At 42.4% G+C, this 20,213-nt stretch overlaps 1 protein-coding gene across 1 annotated transcript in view; it reads left to right on the top strand.

Annotated features, from left to right (window-relative positions):
• Positions 1 to 10,001: 10,001 nt before the first annotated feature.
• The window catches only part of LOC147605135 (CRM-domain containing factor CFM3, chloroplastic/mitochondrial-like), a 53,491-nt gene continuing 43,279 nt past the window's right edge, over positions 10,002 to 20,213 (top strand). The window contains exons 1-8 of the mRNA XM_086794189.1: positions 10,002 to 11,132; positions 11,288 to 11,795; positions 11,938 to 12,068; positions 12,400 to 12,744; positions 12,857 to 13,013; positions 13,103 to 13,395; positions 13,687 to 13,746; positions 13,903 to 13,983. Coding sequence (XP_086650315.1) covers positions 10,110 to 11,132; positions 11,288 to 11,795; positions 11,938 to 12,068; positions 12,400 to 12,744; positions 12,857 to 13,013; positions 13,103 to 13,395; positions 13,687 to 13,746; positions 13,903 to 13,983 — 2,598 coding nt within the window. The 5' untranslated portion in view covers positions 10,002 to 10,109. The remainder of the gene's footprint in view (positions 11,133 to 11,287; positions 11,796 to 11,937; positions 12,069 to 12,399; positions 12,745 to 12,856; positions 13,014 to 13,102; positions 13,396 to 13,686; positions 13,747 to 13,902; positions 13,984 to 20,213) is intronic.

Below are 20,213 nucleotides of genomic sequence, written 5' to 3'. Positions count from 1 at the left end.
TTGCAGAATTTGCAATACTTCTACAACACAAATCATTTGAAGGCAGCTGTGTCTTGTGTCTTTCGTAGCACATTTCGTGACACTCCTAAGATCAAGATATGAGATGGTAATATAATGATGTCGATGATGATGATGTGAACTCGCACCATGGCGATCAAATGAAGGGTAAAAGTAGTAAGAATAGCCCATGGTCACAGGTAAGTACTACCCCAATGTGCTCAAATTAGATGCTAAACCACCCGAAATGTAAAGCATATGTGAAAAATCTTAATAAAATATGCCCACAAATTATCCGCTCTCCGAAATATGGACTGCAGGTGAAATAGCCCCAATGATAGTTCAAAGCATGGACCAAATGAAGTGTGAAAAATGTAAGGGAGTGGGACAATAGGGAATGAGCAAGAGAGGAGGGTAGGTGTGAATGGGTAAGAGAAACCCTAAGAAATAGTAATAGGCACCCCTTATTTTTCTCTCAAAAGTAATTTTTGTTTTTCTCCTCACATGCAGCTCTGCCAAGCTGAGTGCTCCAAGCTCTATGATGCTAATGCTAGCCTTCCAATCTTTTTGTTGGCTGTTGTGCAGCAAGAAGAGAAAGTGAGGTGAGCCTGCAGGGAAGCAAGCTCTGGTGGCTGTTGGAAGCTCTAGCCTTTAGCCCTTTAGCCTGATCAAGCTACTCTCTGTGAGCTTTGTTATTTTTTTTTAATTTTTATAAATGTGCCTATGAATGAGATACACCAGGCTGCTTGCGTACACTCCGTATTGAGCCTTTGGGAACGGCGATGATGCTTTTCTTTTCTCGTTCTGAAGCTTGCGAGCCTTATAATGAAGGTGATGATGCTTGATGTGAGGTGACGCATGTGACTAGGTTTGTGATGTTGTTGTTGTTGGTAATATCATTCATGGTTTGTGCTTCAGCATAGGTATTGGCTTTGTGCTGCAACAACCCAGTCTCATTACCTAGTCGTGTGTGAAGATCTGAGATCTTAAGACTTTGGTGAGCTGGGCCTCTCATAAAGGCTATGAAGGTAGCTTATGATAATCTATGTTGTTGTGTCGGTAGCTATGCTTACGTACTGTCATAGGCAATGATGCTTGTTTGACCCGAAGCCTAGCCTCAAGTCAGAGGGTGCTAGCAAAGTAGCCTTGGGAGCCGATGCCTGCTCTGATACCAATTGTTGGAATTAGGGTTGCAGGAAAGCACACAAAGCTTGGAGAAGAAGAAGCAAGAATGCACACAACACACATTGTATTAGATTGTGTCAATGTACAAAGATAAGTTAGCCCTAAAATGATGGGCGTATATACAAGCGGGGGAAAAAAACCTCATAAGGAGGGAAAAAGTGCCCCGGCGGTCCTAAGTGTGTTCACACACATCACTGCCTATATATATGGCAACAAGTTGAAGAGCTCGATGTCAGCTTTCCAAAATGAGCTGTAGAACGCCTTCATCGGATATATGGTTTAGGAGACACGAGCCTCCAAATAGGGGTGTTTTCTAGAGTTTTTTTTTAAGGGGCATAAATGAAGTGTTTCACGTCGTGAACCGGACGGACTTCACATATTTTTTTTATTATTTTTATTTTTTTTTGCGGGAGAATGAACGAAGTGTTTCACGCCGTGAAACATTAGGGTTTCACACCGTGAACTCCACGAAAAAGTTAAATTCATTTTTTTGTGGGACACGAACGAAGTGTTTCACGCCGCCGTAAACCGAACTTCATGGAAAGGTTAAATTCGATTTATTTATTTTTTGCTGGAGCGTGAACGAAATGTTTCACGCCATGAAACCGGACTTCACGGAAAAGTTAAATTTGATTTATTTTTTTTGGCGTGAACGAAGTGTTTCATGCCATGAAACCTTAGGGTTTCACGCCGTGAACCGAACTTCACAGAAAGATTCAATTCGGTTTTTTTTTTTAGCATGAACGGAGTGTTTCACGACGCCATGAACCGAACTTCACAAAAAAGTTAAATTCAATTTATTTTTTTCCAGCACGCGGATTCCTCGGGTGTGAAACCTTAGGCCTTGAAAGTGCAGAAATGGTTCATGGCATGAACCTTTTGTTTTTGGAGTCTAGTGGAAAATACGAATTTCTTTTTTGGGGGGGATGTTTTTTGAATTTAAAATTAAGGAGATATAGGCATTTTTTCACTAATCTTTTCCTCTTTTACACTAATCAAGGACTCTAATTAACCACTAATCTATGATTAATTCACACAATTAATCACCTCATTGGATAGAGCAAGGGAATGCTAATCTATGTGCATTAACAAATGTATAAATTAATCTAAAATAGGAGATTAATTAGACTCTTAATTTTGGTCTCCTCTTTTAAGGTAAAATTAAGCAAAGAGAGTCAAATTCCTCCAATTGATGAAGAAATTGATGTGATACGTCTAGATGCTCTCAAAACACTCAAAAACATTATTTTCCACTACTCACATGATCACTTTAGACCCCAATTAACACATTTTCTGATTTTTAAGTCCCTTGAGCAAGATTAATCACTCTTAATGATAAAAACTAGTCCATTAAGAGAAATTAATCAAATTCAAGGATTTTTTTATGGTTTTAAGAAATTTTTTAAAAGATTAAGCTACTCCTAATGCTTGCTAACACTCTAAGGCAAACAATTCCAAAAAAAACAACATAATTAAGCTAAAATTAATGATTTTCATTCTACGTTTAGCACTAAAAAGAGTTAATATTAACTAAAAATTACATTCTATTGCATTGTTTAATACAATGGATGCAAACTAAGCCTAATATAAACTATGTGCAAGCCCTGAGAACATGAAAAACCATAATAACAACAACAAAAACAACAAATGAAGCTAAAAATTAAGCCAAAAGTACTCTTTACTATAGCAAAAAAGAGAGCTATTCTACACACAAATCACCATCAAATCCATATCTTTTTCATGGAAAACCATTAATCAAGACAATGGACAATGAGTAATATGTAGATTAGAGGAAAAACGATGGAAAAAGCCAAGGGATGACTCCCCGGCAACAACGGCGCCAAAAATGTTATGGCTCACCCTAACCCCCCTTGAAACACATTCAACAAGAGATTACCTGGTGTACCACAACTGTCATGAGGATCTTTCCAATGGCTGAGCTCGTAACCCTTGAGGTCTCCAAGCTCTACAGCTCCTTGAGAAGCAATTTCACCGTGCTCCCGCAAGTGTTGTCACACCGTCGCGTTGCACTATGGGTACTCGTCCCTTCTCTCATCTCACTTCACTCACACACTCTCACTAGCATGCATTAAGGAGGGAGATTAGCAAGAGCAAGCCTTAATTATACAATGGGAGAGTATGTTATATTATGAGAGATATTCACTTATATACATGGCATATTAGCAAGAGCAAGAGCAAGACTTAATTGCACAATGGAAGAGTATGTTATATTATGAGAGATATTCACTTATATACATGGCCATAAGTGTTCACACTCACTTAAACTGTGGCCGACCGGGCACTTTAGCTCATAAGAGGCCTAATGCTATTGCAATGACTACTCTCATAATATATCCATGAAGTACATCACTTAGGACTTCATCCTAACTTGCTACCATACACTCTTGAAGCGAGAATGGCCATAAATACTCCGTTACACCATTACGGGCACCCGTCCAAGTTGTAGCTTTGGACACCATTGCTTTATATCTTGAATGTATGATCCTTTGGTGTATCTACCTTGAATCCTTGATATAAGATAATGGTGGTATCTCTTGTTAACCCTAGAAATGGGTTAACAAGAAAGCGGATGTCCAAAAGACTGCTTTTCGAACTAAGTTTGGTCACTATGAGTTTTTAGTCATGCCCTTTAGTTTGACTAATGCTCCGGCCACATTCATGACACTCATGGATAGTGTCTTGAAACCTTATTTAGAAAAAATTATCATGGTTTTCCTAGATGATATCCTGATCTATAGTCGCACTAAGAAAAAACATCTCAAACACTTACGGCAAGTATTTGAGTTACTTAGGAAGTATTCACTTTATGCCAAAGAGAGTAAATGTGAATTCTTCATAAAAGAAATCCAATGCTTAGGGCACATAATCTCGGAAGATGGCATTCGTATGGATCCAATGAAAGTTGAGGCCATATTGAAATGGCCACATCCCACAAACTTAGAAGAATTACAAATTTTTCTTGGTTTGTCAGGATTCTATGTAAGTATGTTCGAGATTATGCTAAGATAGTTGTTCCAATAACGAATCAGCTTAAAGGAAAGGTAAAGACCTTCATTTGGGGGGGATTCCTAGCAAAGAAGTTTTGAAAAAATTAAGGTAGCTATAGCTACAGCTCCCATCCTCCAAGTTGTCGATCCGAATCAACCCTTTGTGGTAGAGATACGGATGCTAGTAATGATGCAGTAGGCGCAGTCCTCTTACAAGGGGGGAAACCTATTGCATTTGAAAGTAAAAAGTTGGATAGAGCTCAACAAAATTATTAAGCTTAAGTAAAGGAATTATATGCTATAATTTATGCCTTGAAGAAGTGGAGTCATTATTTATATGGTGCCAGATTTGAGATAGTCTTTGATCATGAGAGTATCAAATGGCTATCTAGTCAAAGAGAGTTGAAAGGACGTAAAGCTCGATGGGCACAGTTGCTCCAAGAGTTTGACTTTCAACTGAGATATAGAAAAGGACGTTACAATGTGGTAGCTGATTCACTGAGTCGCATGCCCATGGTTAACGAGTTGAGTTTTACTCAAATTAAGAGTGATTTTTTGGAATCACTTAAGGGGAAGTGTATTGATGATGATCTGCATTATGCCCATGTGTGGAGTGTCATAGAGAAGAGGGATCCCTTGACTATAAATAAAGATAGCCCCGTTAACGAGACAGACACTTCCACTAGCGGTATGTCTCGAGAGATGTCTCAAGGAGACATATCACTTACAAGTGATGAAAGAAATCATTGGAATAATTTTCCATCAATAACGGTTACTCACTTTATAAAGGTAGAGTATGTATACCTTCGGTCTCAGACATTAGGCACTGTATTTTATATGTCATCCTGGAATACGAAAGACATATGCACTAGCTAAGAGACAATTTTATTGGTCTGCTTAAGTAAGGACGTCTAGGACTATGTTTTAAAATGCCAAAAGTGCCAAGTTAATAAAGTAGAATGCCTAAAGGTAGGTGGTTTACTAAGCTCACTAGAGATCCCAAATGGCAGGTGGTAGAGTATCTCAATGAACTTTATAGTTGGATTACCTAAAACGAACATAGGCCATGATTTGGTTTGGGTGTGGTCGTAGATAGGTTGATAAAAATGTACCGATTTATTCCAACAAAAACAATCGTGACTACGCTTGAGTTAGCATAGATATTCATTGAGAATATCTATCGACTATATGGGTTACTTACCGATATAATTAGTGATAGAGATACAAAGTTTAATAGTCATTTCTGGTGTGCTATGTTTAAGAGATTGGACACCATGCTCAGTACGGCTAATCATCCTCAAAGCAATGGTCAAACTGAGAGATTCAACCAAGTCTTGGAAGACATGCTATGAGCATATGTAAGCAAAAAGCAAACCAATTGGGAAGAATTTTTACCTATATTGGAATTTGCTTATAATAGTGTTAAACATTCAACAGCGGGATTTAGTCCGTTTATGTTGATGTATGGTTTTCAATTGCGAGCTCTAGTGGCCGTTGGATTCAAGAAAGAAAAGATACAAAAAGTTAAAGATTTTCTTCAAGATCTCCAAGAGATGACGAAAATCGCAAAAGATAATGTTAAGAGAGCATATGACTGTGCTAAACATTATGCAGATAAAGATCGTAGATAAATCATCTTTAAAGAAGGTGACAAAGTGTTTTTAAAGGTCCCCAAACATTTTGAATCTTTGAAAACAGGGAGAAGTCTGAAGCTATCTCCAAGGTATTGTGGTCCATTTATAATACTTAAAAAAGTAGGTAGTGTTGCTTATAAGTTAGCTTTACCAGAAAGCTCTAAAGTTCATCCAGTTTTTCACGTCAGTAGACTGAAAAAGAAATTGGGTGATGACTTTAATCTCATCAGTCTTTCAAGAGATCCTAATAGAAATTATTGAACCCCCATCCTCACCACACGAACTAGAAAAAGTCTTAGATTTCCAAGAGAAAATAATTCGACACTCTGTACGACAGGAGTGTTTAGTCAAGTGGAAGGATAGACCAGAAGAAGGTTCTACTTGGGAAAAGGTAAGCACACTCAAAAAGAGGTTCCTGAATTTCGTTTTCGAGGACAAAAACTCCTGCTAAGTGGGGAGTAATGTCACAACAACAGTATTACTGGGAGCCTAGAGAGCTCAACCGTCTGGACAAGGCATGGGCGGGGTTTAGGGCACTAGTAAAAATGACCGGTAATAGACTCAAAAGGCATGGGCGGGGTTTAGGGGAACCAAAATGACCGGTAATAGACTCAAAAGGGTGGTCGGGCACTAGTAAAAGTGGATGGGCACATGCAAAGGGCATGTAGCTATTAAAAGAGAGAGTCCAAACAACTTAGAGGGTCGTGTAGTTTTTGGTTGAAGGTTGGGTGGAGAAACATGAGCTCTCAACACCTTGAAGGTCGTGTAGCCATGGCTGCCTTGAAAGATCTAAGATATGCAAGGGCAACTATACAACAAAGAAAGAGAGCTCACGAAAGTCTAGGAGAAGTTTTAAACGGACCTCAAACTTGAACATGGAAACTTGATATGATGTAGGTGTATGGCTGACCCATGCCGAGGGCAAGATCAAGGTCTATGAAAAGAGATTATGGGAGCTAAAAGCATAGGTCACAAATCTTGCCCAACAAGTAGCAGGAATAACAAAAGCAAAGAAAAAATGCCATGCTCAAGCGATGAGAACATTACATAATCAGGTGGGATAGGCACAAGAAGAAAAAGAGCATATGCTTAAAAACCTCTAGCAGACATCTGCCTACAGGAACATACATAAGAAGCGTATGCTGACATAATAAAAGCTCAAGGTGAGCTTGCAAAGGAAAAGGTTGAAATGTAGGCTTCTATGCAAATATAGCAAGAGAATCTGAAAGAAAGTATGCCATTATTCAACTGCAACAACAACTTGTTCAACAGACTTAGCCATAACCCACAGTAGAGACCACATAATAATTGAACAAGCTCGTTAAGAGAGCCTCCACATTGGCTACTCTATCAGTAACTCTAAGGGTCCCTCCTCAAACTTTCTCTTTGTATTTTGCTACACTAACCCTCTCTATGCCTCCATTTACCATTAACATTGACCCCCTATGACACGGCTAATATAGCTTAGAATACAGATAGCTACCCTACAATAGTTATGCTTATTCTTCATGTTGAGCTTTACCTATCTGATCCTTCCGCTATCTATCATATTACTTTCTATCCAATAGTCATAAACTTAAGATCCTAGTGTAGAGTGTTATAAGACTCCACCATTTTAGATGATAACAAAGACTTTTTGGAGCTATCTATTCTAGACAACCTGCCCTCGATACGTGCCATTTTAGATGTCATGTAGGCTAGTCTGGAATTGTTCCATACATATAGATGTTTAAAGGCCTATGACACATTTTTATACCTCAAAATTCATGAAAGTATACAATACCCCCTTGCATGGTATTATATCGATATATCTATAAAGATTTTTTGTTTTTCGAGCCGGGGTTAGAAGTGAGCATGCTCGTTCTAAGACTCAAACAGAGAAATGCTTTTATCTATAAAGATCTAACATGCTTACATCTCTACTTAATGATTTTGCCTTTGAACACATAGAGTAGTCCCAAATTGTAGATCAAGGGGAATGGGCACAATTAGAGTCTTTTTTTTAATTCCAAGAAACCACCACCACTACCTATGGTTGATGAGATAGGAGACATGAAGAAGATATGCCACCACTAACATATCCAGTAAACCGCCCTCTAACTACTAGGTTAATACCTTCTCACCCCACTCTTACTTTTAACTCACCTAACTACTTGAAATGTCTCTAATAAATAACAAACTAACATTTCTTATTATTCTCCTCATTTGGATTTTCGCACAGACCCTCTCAACCCCAAGGAGTTACTAGTAAAGTCCTCTCAATGTGGTGAGTTGATTTACATAATGTTCACAACATTAAGCTCCTCAAGAAACGGCCACCTACAGGTAGTGATACAAGCCTTGTCTCTCAAAAATAGATTATGAAGATATCATAAAAAATAGGTAATCCTTTGGTAAAGCCAAAATTGATAAGCAAAGCATTTTTTGAGATCACTCCGTTCAACCTAGTGACACTCCATTCAACCTAGCAAAACAAGGATATACATTGAGGCTTACACTAATAATCCATAAAGGCAACCACAAATGCCATACCCGATTAGAGCACAACGTCCATGATGGGAGGAGCTAATGCCCATGGCATGTGAAGGGACTTTATGGGAAAATGTAGCAAAGCGTACAAGGTTGGTCACCTACATAATTGTGCAAAACTATAAGAGATGGAAGCAAAACAATTGTGTCCATACAATAGGAGGCTATGTAAGCATAGCCTATGATGGTGTGAATCTCCCACCAATTGATGCACAATCTGCATGGCACACACATAATTCCCGTTATTGAAGAATATGCAAGAACATATATAAGACTAGTCTTAAGGGTAAATCCAACATATTTATATGTTGGGTTTATATATGTCGATGAGAGACTAGTCTTAAGGGTAAACCCAACATATTTATATGTTGGGTTTATATATGTCGATGAGAGACTAGTCTTAAGGGTAAACCCAACATATTTATATGTTGGGTTTAAATATGTCGATGAGAGACTAGTCTTAAGGGTAAACCCAACATATTTATATGCTATTGAAGAATATGCAAGAATATATATGTCGATGAGAGACTATCTTAAGGGTAAACCCAACATATTTATAATATGTTGGGTTTATAATATATATATATATATATATGTCTACGAGAGACTAGTCTTAAGGGTAAACCCAACATACATGCCAATGAAGAGAAGGTTTACCCCAGTGGCGTTTTAAAGTGAGTAGGCATCGAATTCACATATATGTTATAACTTTCCTTTCTTCCATCTAGCCGTCTTTGACACATTGGCACATTGTAGAAATAAAGGAAAGAGCTTTGTTATGCATTAGAGCTTGGAGGAGAATACCTAGTCCAACAATAATCGTAGCACACAATAGTCACAACATGCTAATTCATGAAGCTGATCGTGCTTCGCATTAACAAGAGGAAGGAAAGATGTGAAGGGTATGATCTCGAGATATTATGCTTTGACATGAATAGAGGCCCAATAGAGGAGGTGGTTATGCATTATTATCCACAACTTCCATGCCTGCCATCTTACATGCACCAAATATTTGAAGATATGGTGGACATGGTTTCTGGACACCTTATCCATACTTAAAATATACATTCAACTGGTTGTAGCCACACCACAAATTATAAACATGTACAAACTCAATGATCATGCATTCAAGCTGTAACTAGATTCCAAGGACGTAAATCTCATGAGTAATTGGCTTGGTATATGTCAAAGATCTTTATACCATTTAAGTCTTGAGCTTCCGAATCTTTGCCTTGCGTTTGGCTGGAGCTTGTTCTTCATTTAGATTTAGTCAAGATAAATGAGTGAGCTTAGGTTTTTCGTTTGTTGTTTCTTATTTGGTCTCTCCTTTATTGGCCACTAGTTTGGCAAGAATGAAGATCTTCCTTTATTGGCCACTATTTTGGCAAGAATGAAGATCTTTATTCTCCCTAATTTTGATTAAAGGTTTTCTTGAACACTACTTGTGCATTTTATTACAGGAAAGGATAGAATATCACAACATGATTCACTGAGTGCCTACTAACGATAATCTCTACCAACTTCTAGCCATTGCGTTTCCTAGATCTCATTAATCACTATTACTGCATGGCAATCCATAAAGTAATTCAAGGTGGATTAGATGTCGTGGCCAATGCTCATGACCTTTCTCCGTGTCCGGCCTTCACTCGGCCACAATGTGAAACGGCGCTACTGTGGATAGCTAGGCAATGCGCATGGTGGAATGAAGCTCGGAAGCAGGAACCGTCGATAAACTTTACATGGACAAACTCATGATATGATTTATCAGTTGGCTACGCAGATGGCGCTTGCCCCTGCAGCGCGTCTTCTGCTTCCAGTGCCCAGTGTAGAGCAGCAACACGCGCCTCCTGCTGCGATCAGCTTCTCACCAGCGTCTCTAGGCAGCGCGGCTGGGTCCTACACTTCCTTCTCATTGTTCCTGCATCCACCCTGCCATCGCCTGCGCAAAGGCTTCAGGCCCGCCATCGCTAAGGTCGCAGAAGTAGAGGAAGGCCCCCAGCAAACGGAGCGAGAGCCTCACAGGACCGCAAAGCGTTTAGCAAAGAAACCCCCTCCATGGCAGAAGAGAGCAGGTAATGCAGCATCAGGTGAGGTCCGTCGAGGTTCTGGAGATGGAGAGCCTCACAGCTTTCGGCCCGCACCATGGCAACAGGGTTTTCGAGAGCGCCCCAATGTCCCAGCACACGAAGTCCCATGGCAGCAGGGTTCCCTTGATGTGGAAACACAAGCAGAGGACAACGAGGAGGTGACAAGGAGCATAAATGCCGAAGCCGACAAGTCTGCCATGGCACGGATTGTGGAAAAACTGCGCACCATCCAGCAAACATTTGACCCGGCCGAGACGGCTAGAAATGTACGGCCGCCAGCTGTTCTTACTGCAAACGAGGCGTCTTCTTTTACACCTAATCAGAATGTTGTGGCCACCGGCAAGAACTTGAGCACGCCATCGGACCATCCAGTTTTGGAACTTGACAGAGAGGTTTCGAGTTCCAAATTTCCATGGGAAAGGGACGTGAAGGCCGAGGAAGAGCAGAAGCTCATGCAGGAGAAAAGGGCAAGAACTCCAACGCGAGCAGAGCTCACCATCCCACCCCATGAGTTGAAAAGGCTTCGCTTGCTGGGTGCTCAATTGCAAGAACGGCTGAAGATTGGGAAGCTTGGGGTCACTAAGAGCATTGCCCTCAGTATCCAAGAACAATGGAGAACGTGCGAGCTGGTCAAAGTGAAGTGTGAAGGGCCAGCAGCAATGAGCATAAAGAAAACACAGACAGATCTAGAGGTAAGCCATTAAAAAAATTTATGAGCATCTAGTCTGGCCATAGAATTCTGTTTTGAGCCAAGTAGTTAACCAATTCTGGTGCTTCTTCCTTACATTTGGGCCACTTTGTCTTGATATTTATATGATCTTGTTGTATGTGCTCTCCTTTGCAACAGCAAAAAACTGGGGGCTTGGTGGTTTGGAGAGCCGGGAATGTAATAGTAATCTACAGAGGCAGTGGTTATGATGCAGATAATGGTATGGCAACCAGCATGGAGAAAAAGGTGGTGGGCTTCATCTCACGAGAGAATCGTGCCAATGTCCATAATGAGAGCGCCTTGCTTGATCATCAAGATTCAGGCGACGAGGTTGTCATTTCCAAGGGCTGCATGTCAGAACCTAACGCAACAAGCACCATAAATGTAAGCATGGTGTCTGATTCTCAGGACAAAGGAGAATACGAGATGGAGGTTGAAAGCATCCTGGAAGGCTTGGGACCCCGATATGAGAATTGGACAGGCTTAAAGCCACTTCCTGTGGATGCGGACTTACTTCCTCCTGTTATTCCTAACTATACACCTCCCTTCAGACTTGTGCCTTTCGGAGTCAAACCGAGGTTGAGCGATGCGGAGCTCACTGATCTTCGACGACTTGCTCGGCCTTTGGCTCCTCATTTTGTGCTAGGTATTCCCTCTTGTCTTATGCTGAGATTTTATGACAGGACTTTAAGAGAATATATTGTCTGTGTTGTCCTCTTTTTGAGAAACTCTCACGGTCATTGACTAAGTTTTTTTGTACTGCTTTCCTTGTGGGTTAATTGAGGAAGGGAGGAATAGGGGCCATCATGGTCTTGCAGCTGCTATGGTGAAGTTATGGGAAAAGAGTGAGATTGCAAAGATTGCTGTAAAGAAGCGCGTGCAAAACACAAACAATGAAAAAATGTCTGAGGAGATCAAGGTTAGAATTTGTTGAATGTCCTTGAGTTCTGAATGTCCGCGTGTGCGTGTGCGTGGGCGCACACACAGACAAAAAAAACACACACACGCATGCATGTGTGCATGCACACACACACCTGCCTGCTACTGGACACGCAGAGAGATCTGACATTATCACGCATGCATGTGTGCATGCACACACATTCAATACACACCTGCCTGCTACTGGTACACACACAGAGATCTGACATTATCTGATACACATGCACTCATGTCCTCACATGCACACACACGTACATACTACCAGATCTGAAATCAGCTAACAGTGGTGTGTTGGTTAACCTTGGGCACAGCGACTCACAGGAGGGGTTCTCCTTTCCCGAGATAAGTTTTTCATAACCTTTTACAGAGGGAAAGATTTCCTCCCCCAAAAGGTGGCTGCTGCTCTCACAGAGCGAGAAGCGATGGTGCAAAATCTTCAAGAACAGGAAGAAAAAGCGCGCGAGGAGAGAAGCATTGCAGTTGAGCGGGCTTCTGGAATTAAACCAAGTGTGGCTGTCATTGGCAAGGAAGCACCGGATGTTAAACCGTCCTGGGTGCATACCATGGACATCGAAGAACAAAATAGATTGAAAAGAGAGGCTGCTAAGCTCAGGCGTATTACATTGGCCCGCCAAATGGAAAAGAAGCTTGACCTTGTAAGCTGGTTAAGTTGCCATCCTAAGTTGATTCATGACTTTACATGGCGTAACGTGATGCGTGGAGATCAGCTAAATTCTGTCCAGCTTCTCCATGTTTGTTTATCTTTAGGCGCTAAGAAAGAAAGAGAAGGCAGAACGAGATCGTCTAAAGGTAGAGGTCGCCATGAAGCCCATTGGACGGCCTGTTGACACAGAAACCATAACAGAGGAGGAAAGGTTTATGTTTCGAAGACTTGGGTTAAGGATGAAAGCCTACTTGCTTTTAGGTGGATTCTCTTATCTTTGGTGCAATGTTACAGGCTTTTTAATGTCATAGTTGATATGTTTTACACTGTTCAAATGCTTTGCACTGCAGGTAGGCGTGGGGTTTTTGATGGTGTCGTGGAGAACATGCATTTGCATTGGAAGCATAGGGAATTGGTCAAACTTTTGGTGAAGGAGAGGGACCAAGTGCAGCTTCAAGACACTGCTAGAATGCTAGAGTATGAAAGTGGAGGGGTTTTGGTAGCAGTTGTACCTACAGCCAAAGGTCAGGCAATTATAATGTATCGTGGCAAGAATTATCAACGACCAACTGAGCTAAGACCACGAAATCTCCTTACCAAACGGAAAGCGCTCAAGAGGTCCTTGGAAATGCAGAGGCATGCGGTACGTATTGATGAGGTCCTCATCTTACAAAGTTGTGAGACTAAGGGAACGTGCTATTGTTAAACCTATGTTTCAAAGTGATGTTTTCAATCACAGCTCAAGGGGATTGGTGGGGGTGTTGTTTAAAGCACACACACACAGCCCTGTTGTGAAAGATTAGCAGATGATATTCACCTTTTATGCTTTAGCTAGCAAAGACTCTCAAGGCATGGAGGCTCCTGGAAATGATAATTTTGCCAGCTTGAAAATATCCTCGCTTTGTTCTTAATAACACTGTTCTGCTTGTTGCAGTCATTATCCAAGCACATCCAAGCTTTGGAAGAAGAAATACTTAAAATCAGGGCTGATCTGGTAAGCATTTTCAATCTGGTTTTGTTTTACATGCGAGCATGCAAGTGTACACTAGGGGCTTCATGCATGTGTTCAGGCACCTCTTATCTTTTCATTGAGATTTCCTGTCAAGCCTTTGTTACAGAGGTTTGGACATAACGTATTGCCTTGTTGCAGAGTAAAATGGGCCAGCCAGATGATGATGAGTTGAATGAAGGATTCGAGAATGAGCATGGTGATCCATCTATTGAAGCTGAGGTGTGTTTAGCTACATAATACAAGGAAATGTAACCTCTACATCAGAGCTCATGTTTTTTCAAATCTGCTGATCATGTAGTGTAGACTACCTGCACTAGTTGAAAGCTTAGAAAATCCAAGGCTAAAAGGAAGAGAAAGGGCTTTTGCTGGTTGCTTCCAGTATGACAAGCAAGGTGCTTAGGTATTTAGGTCGGTATGTGTCTTGAACAAGTACGCAAATTATGCATCAGGATAAGCACATTAAGTATGTTCATGTTTGGTATGGAAATGCTAATGGTGGAAATTGGGGAAAATAGATATTTGGGAAAATTGGTGGATTTGAGGGGACTGGGGGAGGTGAGGGAAATTAGGGGATTTGGATACTGGGAGAACGGGGGTATTTGGAAATTGGGGGAGATTTTGATTTTGGGAAAATTGGAGGATTTGGGGAATTGACAGGTGGGGGAAATTTTAAATATGGGGGGAACTTTGTGTGTGCGCGTGTGAAAGAAAGAAAGTTCTATTAATGTCTTCAAAAGAACAAAGGGTCAACGAGACGAAAAGCGTCCATGAAGTGCCAGAGTGCCAGCGGTACAATGCGACAATGCTACAATGTGAGGGCATCAAAGTGGGTCCTCTGACATCTATGAGTGTATAGAGGCTCTCCACATCCACTCCGTAGGGAGGGGCATTCTTGTATCTTTTGAGGATCTCTTGAATTTGAAGCTGTTGGGTTGGAGCATTTTCCTCGGACAAGTGGGTCTTGGGCGACTAGCTCGCTGCACCTGGATTGCTGTGTCTAGGGAGACGCTTGGGAGGTGGGGTGGCACTTGTGGCACATGCATTGTCAGTGTGCGCTGGCTGGTGGCATCTGGGTCAGGGCTATCTCGTGGTTGTCGAGATGAGGGCCTCCATTTTGGTTCAGATGAAAAACTTGTGATGGTGGGCTGTGGTTTCTGGGGTGAGAGAGAGAGAGAGAGAGAGAGAGAGAGAGAGAGAGATTAATATTTTCAAAAGATTCTAAGGGTCTATGCAATTAAAAAGTAAGACACAAAATCCATGAGAATACCGAGTCATGGAAAAAAAAAACTAACTAACAGGGTTGCGATAGCCAGATGGCTGATACAATACGTCACTATGTGGGGATGCACGCGAGATAGTATAGCAAGACTATGTTAATGATGCCATCCTCCTCCAATCAGATCGGAGGGCTGTAGTAATATCTCTCCTTTGGGATGGGAGCTCTCCATGTCGGCGAAGAATATGCCAGATTTATAGTTCACGGATAGAAGGTCGGGATGCTTGGGGTTGTGAAGAGAGAGAGAGAAATAAAGTTCTATTTACGTCTTACAAAAGGCCCGATGGGTGTATGAGACAAAAGATGATTACAAGTATCCATTGAATATCATTGTCATGGAAAATTGAAACAAAACTTAAACTGAAACTGGAAACCTAATAATTAAAGTTGAGTCGTAGGTAAATTGTCACCAATTGGCCGACCATTTGGTCCATTCCTAGTTTTTGCGTCTCGTTCACTTGAGGCCAGGCCGGTGTCTCATGTGAAGAGGCCAGTATTTTGCTGACATGGACGGGAGCCAGACTGGTGCCACCCGTGTGTTAGCAGGATGGTGTCGTATGGACGGGAGCCAGATCAGTGCCACCCGTGTATGACCTGGACTGTGTTCGATCCATGGGACTGTCACGCCATGGAAGAGCCAGTATTCGTGCCGTGTTTTACCTATGGGACTGTCACACCATAGGGAAACTCGTGCCTGGAACTGTGTCTTACCTATGGGACTGTCACTCCATAGGAAGACCAGGTTTTTATGTATTAAATGTCGTGCCAGTTTTGTGCCGACAGATATTTTGTACATGTTCCATGAACGGGAGATATGTCCATGTTACTTTTTGCACATGCACACATATTTTGCATGCTTGAAACTGTTTTCGCATGACATGTATTTGTGTGTTTGCCTGCCTGACGTGTTACTTACTGAGCGGGGACGCCTGCCAGTGAGTCGTGAAGTTTGCCCTGTATTCTGACAAGTTTTCAGTGCATGTGAACAGGTGGTAAGTATATGATACTTGTTGTTTTAATGTTATTTTATTCTAACCCCTTTATTTATAAGGTTAGGGGTTCACACTTATTTAAAAGTGGGCACCCCCTTTGGGCACCCACTTTGGGGCCAAGGTGGGGAGCCTCACTTTTAAGTGAGTGTGGGGGTGGGCATGGTCACCAACCCCCACTAGTCCCCCTTCATGCATGCGTGGGAAATCTCTAGCTGAATCTTCACTTTAATTTTATTAAAGAAATCCCTCTCTCTCAAGTGTGGATGCATCGCTTCTTCCTGACGTTGATTCATCACCCTTCGAAAAGGAACCAGGCGGCCATCTCTTCCATCGTGGCTGGAGGCTGTACACGCCTCAAGTGGCTGCACATATCCTCTGCCGGCTTCCTCTGTATAGCTGAACCACCTACAGCAGGCACTCACTCTCTGCTGCAGGCTGCGCCTGCACCTCAACAGGCTGGCTGCCACTACTGCTGTACCCTCTGTTCCCGCTGCTGCACCTGCCCCTCTACAGGCGACTGTTTTTCCCTTACACAACAGGCTGTGCTTGTCCTCTCCAAGGCGGCTGGCTGCCCCATTGATTGCATCACCAGGCGGCTGCAGCCAGGCCAACCACTGTTTCTCAGGTGGCTGCGCAGGCTGCTGGGTACCCTCTTCCAACAGGCTTTGATTACTACTCCTACAGGTGGAAGCATTCCTACAGGCGGCTGTTTACCCACTGGCTGCGTTGCCTTGTTCTTTTGCAAGCAAACGTGGGCCATCTTCTCTCCACACTATAGCCCGGCCTCTTCTCCAAGTGAGTTCTCCTTCTTTCACAACAGGTGGTTGTGGTTTTTCTTGCCTTGGTAGTGCATCACGAGGAGACTGAATCTTCATCAAGGAGACTTCACATCACCTGGAAGACTTCATCATACTCTGAGTATTGGTTTCATATCAACCATCTACAAGTAAGTGACTTTCAGATTTGAATAAAGTATTTTATGTTTAAATCTGATAAAAGATCCATTCCGCTCGGCCAACACCCGTTCGGTGCCGGGTTGTCCAAGCTTTATTGGAGAACCTCGGTCCAAAGGTGCTGAGATCGGGAGAGCCAGGCGTTAGTACGAGAGCGCCTGTTTGTGCGTGGTCTCGGAACACCAGTGAGGCGCTCTCCGCGGAGTCCAGTGAAAGCACAGGACCGCAGAGATTGGGCCACACTAGTGGTCGTTCTGCTTCGAGTTTCTTCATCGAAATCCGAGCCTACTTGTTTGGTACTGTTTTCATATGTACATGGACATTATCTGGTTCTCAGAACCCATGGAGCATTGTATTCATTAAATACTCCCAATAAATATATCATATATTGAGGGGGGGGTCGGCCCGTTCCGGCCCCAGTGCTGGTGTCCATCTTTCCATTTCTGTTCATTTAAAGTTCAAGTTATTTTTAAGTTGTCCATTTCATATTTGTGGTTTTAAAGTTGTGCTATTAAGCGTGTGGGTGTCCAACGGAGTCTTTCCCACTTGACGGGATCGGTTTCATTGGTATCAGAGCACGGTTGCTTCCCTCTTCCTAGTGGGGAAACGAACCTGTGTACTGGACAGCCCGCTTTTAGCAAACTTTGAACACAATGGATAGCCAAGGCAACCCTTTGGAAGTACCAAATTCGAGGGGTCCATCTAGTGCTTCTCGTGGGTCTGATGCCCTGCGTGGTAGGCACAAGCCTCTTGAAAGGGTTATGGATAGTGAATCCAAGGGTCAACTGTCTCCAGGAAAGACAGTTATGCTTGAACAAGAGCCTGAAGCTATGAGGGCTGAAATGGAACATATGAGAAAACTTTTGCAGGCTCAAGAGCAAGAATTGAAGTTTTTGCATGAAGATCCTCATCTACAAAGTGCTATTGAAGCCAGGAAGGCTGATGCTATGGTTGATGTAACCTTTGAATCAATGGCTCGTGAAGTGGGCAAGAAACCAAGGGAGTTGGCACTTGCCTATCTCCTTCGCAAAGGTGATATCAAAGAGGGGGATGACGGAGAGCTAAAATTCAGAAATCCACCTCGTTTGAAGCATGGAGATCCCGCATCCCAGAGGCTGAAATCTTTTATGCAAAAGGAAGAGGTGACTGTCACCTCTCGTCATGCATCCTCTCCCCAAGGCACTAAGCCTGACAGATTTATGTATGCCAGTGCTCATGGAGGGCACGAAAGTCACATGCATGCAAGATATGTATCTCATGGTGACAGGTCTGCTTCCAGAAAAATTTTGCCTTCTGAGTTGTCTCATGGAGAGACTATGCCATATGCAGGTAAGTCACATGCATCTGAGCTTCGAGTCCGTGGAGCACATGCCACCGTGCCCCATGAAGCTTCTATGACGGCCCATGGAGCCCATGCAGACAGGGCTACCCCGTTGGATAAGGGGAAAAGAAAAAGAGAGGACCATGAGCCTCATGCCAGGAAGCTCAAGGAGTTCAAAGCAGGTGATAAATCTGTCAAATTTGATGTCTTTCATGGTGAACATGATGCCTCTAAGGTGTTAGCGTTTGTGGCACAGTTCGACATTGCTTTTAGCGATGAGGACTTTACAGAAAAGTCGAAGGTGCGCCATGCTAGCATGTTTCTAAAAGGGACTGCTGCCCATTGGTGGATCACCGAAAAGATCACCAAGGATCCCATCTCTACTTGGAAGGAATTCAAAGATAGATTTTATGCTCAGTTCTTGCCACCCAATGCGGAGCAAACTCTCACTCAAAAGTGGGATAGGCTGGAACAAAAAGATAATGAGAGTGTGCAACAGTATGTTAACAAATTTTGGAAAGTGTTGCTGGAAGTGACTCCCTTCATGCTAATCTCTGAGGAGGAAAGAAAGAGGAAGTTTCGTTCTGGATTGCAACCTGCTTATAGATCGGGTATTGAATTGCACCCAAAACATACATTGCAGCAACTCACAGCTTCTGCCCTTGCTACAGAGCAATTGGTGCTCAAGATCAAGCAGGATCAAGGAGGTTCCAAGGCGAAGAACAAGGCTGCCCCAAATCAGCAAAAGGGCGGACAGCCATTTAAAAAGAACTTCCGGGAGCCTTACAAAGGTAGTAAAGCTGAAAATAACACATCTAAAGAACAGGGCCCAAGAAAGAACAAATTTGGATTAACCCCGGAGCAAAGAGAGCAATATGCCAAGGATGGAAAATGCTTTTCTTGTGGTAGCAAAGACCACATGTTCCGACAATGCCCAGATCGCAAACCAAAGCACGAGGACAAGCACACCAAAGCAAATGTTCATGCAGTTCTTGATGTGCAAGGTAATACAGGTCATGATGCAAAAGAGCGTATGGTTTGCAAGGCTTGGGGGCAAATCAAGGATCAGCCAGCATTATTCATGTTTGATGACTGTGCAACTGACAATTTCATCTCTATGCAAATGGCAGCTGCATTGGGAATTGAGGTTGAAAACATGGGACCTCAGATTGAAGCCGAAGCTGCATTTATTGGCAAAGAGGTGCAGGTTACCCCTTTGATTGGGAAGTTGCGTATCCATATACAGGGCTATCTTGATAATGAGCATTTCCTAGTTGCTCCATTGAATGGATGTGATGTATTGTTGGGCAAGCCATGGCACCATAGGCTTGAGCCCCGCAAAGACTATAAGTCTAATATGATTTCTTTTATGCATAAAGGCCGCATGCATTTTATTGATGCTGGCAAAGAAGGGGATTCTATCCCAGTTGTATCACACATCCAAATTAATAAAGCAATGAAAAAGAGTCTTTCAGCGTACTTGGTTTTTGTGCGTGATAGTCTTGTGCCAAATCATCAAAATGTGGATGCTATGTCTAATGATAGGCTGAATTTTCTTAATGCATTCAACGACTGTTTTGCTGACTCGTTGCCAGGTGAATTACCTCCCCAAAGGCCCGAAGATCACCGCATAGATCTTGTGCCAGGTAATTCTCCTCCTAACAAACCCGCATACCGAGTGAGTGCTGCACAACAAGAAGAAATTATGAAGCAGGTAAACGAGCTTTTAGAGAAAGGTTTGGTTCAGCCCAGTTCCTCACCTTACTGTTCTCTTGTGCTTCTTGTTCAAAAGAAGGACGGATCATTCCGTATGTGTGTAGACTATAGAGCTTTGAACAAGCTTACCATCAAGAACAGATTTCCTATTCCACGTATTGATGATATCTTGGATAAGCTTGATGGCTCAG

The sequence above is a fragment of the Cibotium barometz genome, chromosome 60 (assembly GCF_041138505.1).
Source record: "Cibotium barometz isolate CiBa-2024 chromosome 60, ASM4113850v1, whole genome shotgun sequence".
Taxonomy (NCBI): domain Eukaryota; kingdom Viridiplantae; phylum Streptophyta; class Polypodiopsida; order Cyatheales; family Cibotiaceae; genus Cibotium; species Cibotium barometz.
The sequence above is the reverse complement of the archived record's forward strand: the minus strand, read 5'-3'. Positions and strand labels throughout refer to the sequence as shown.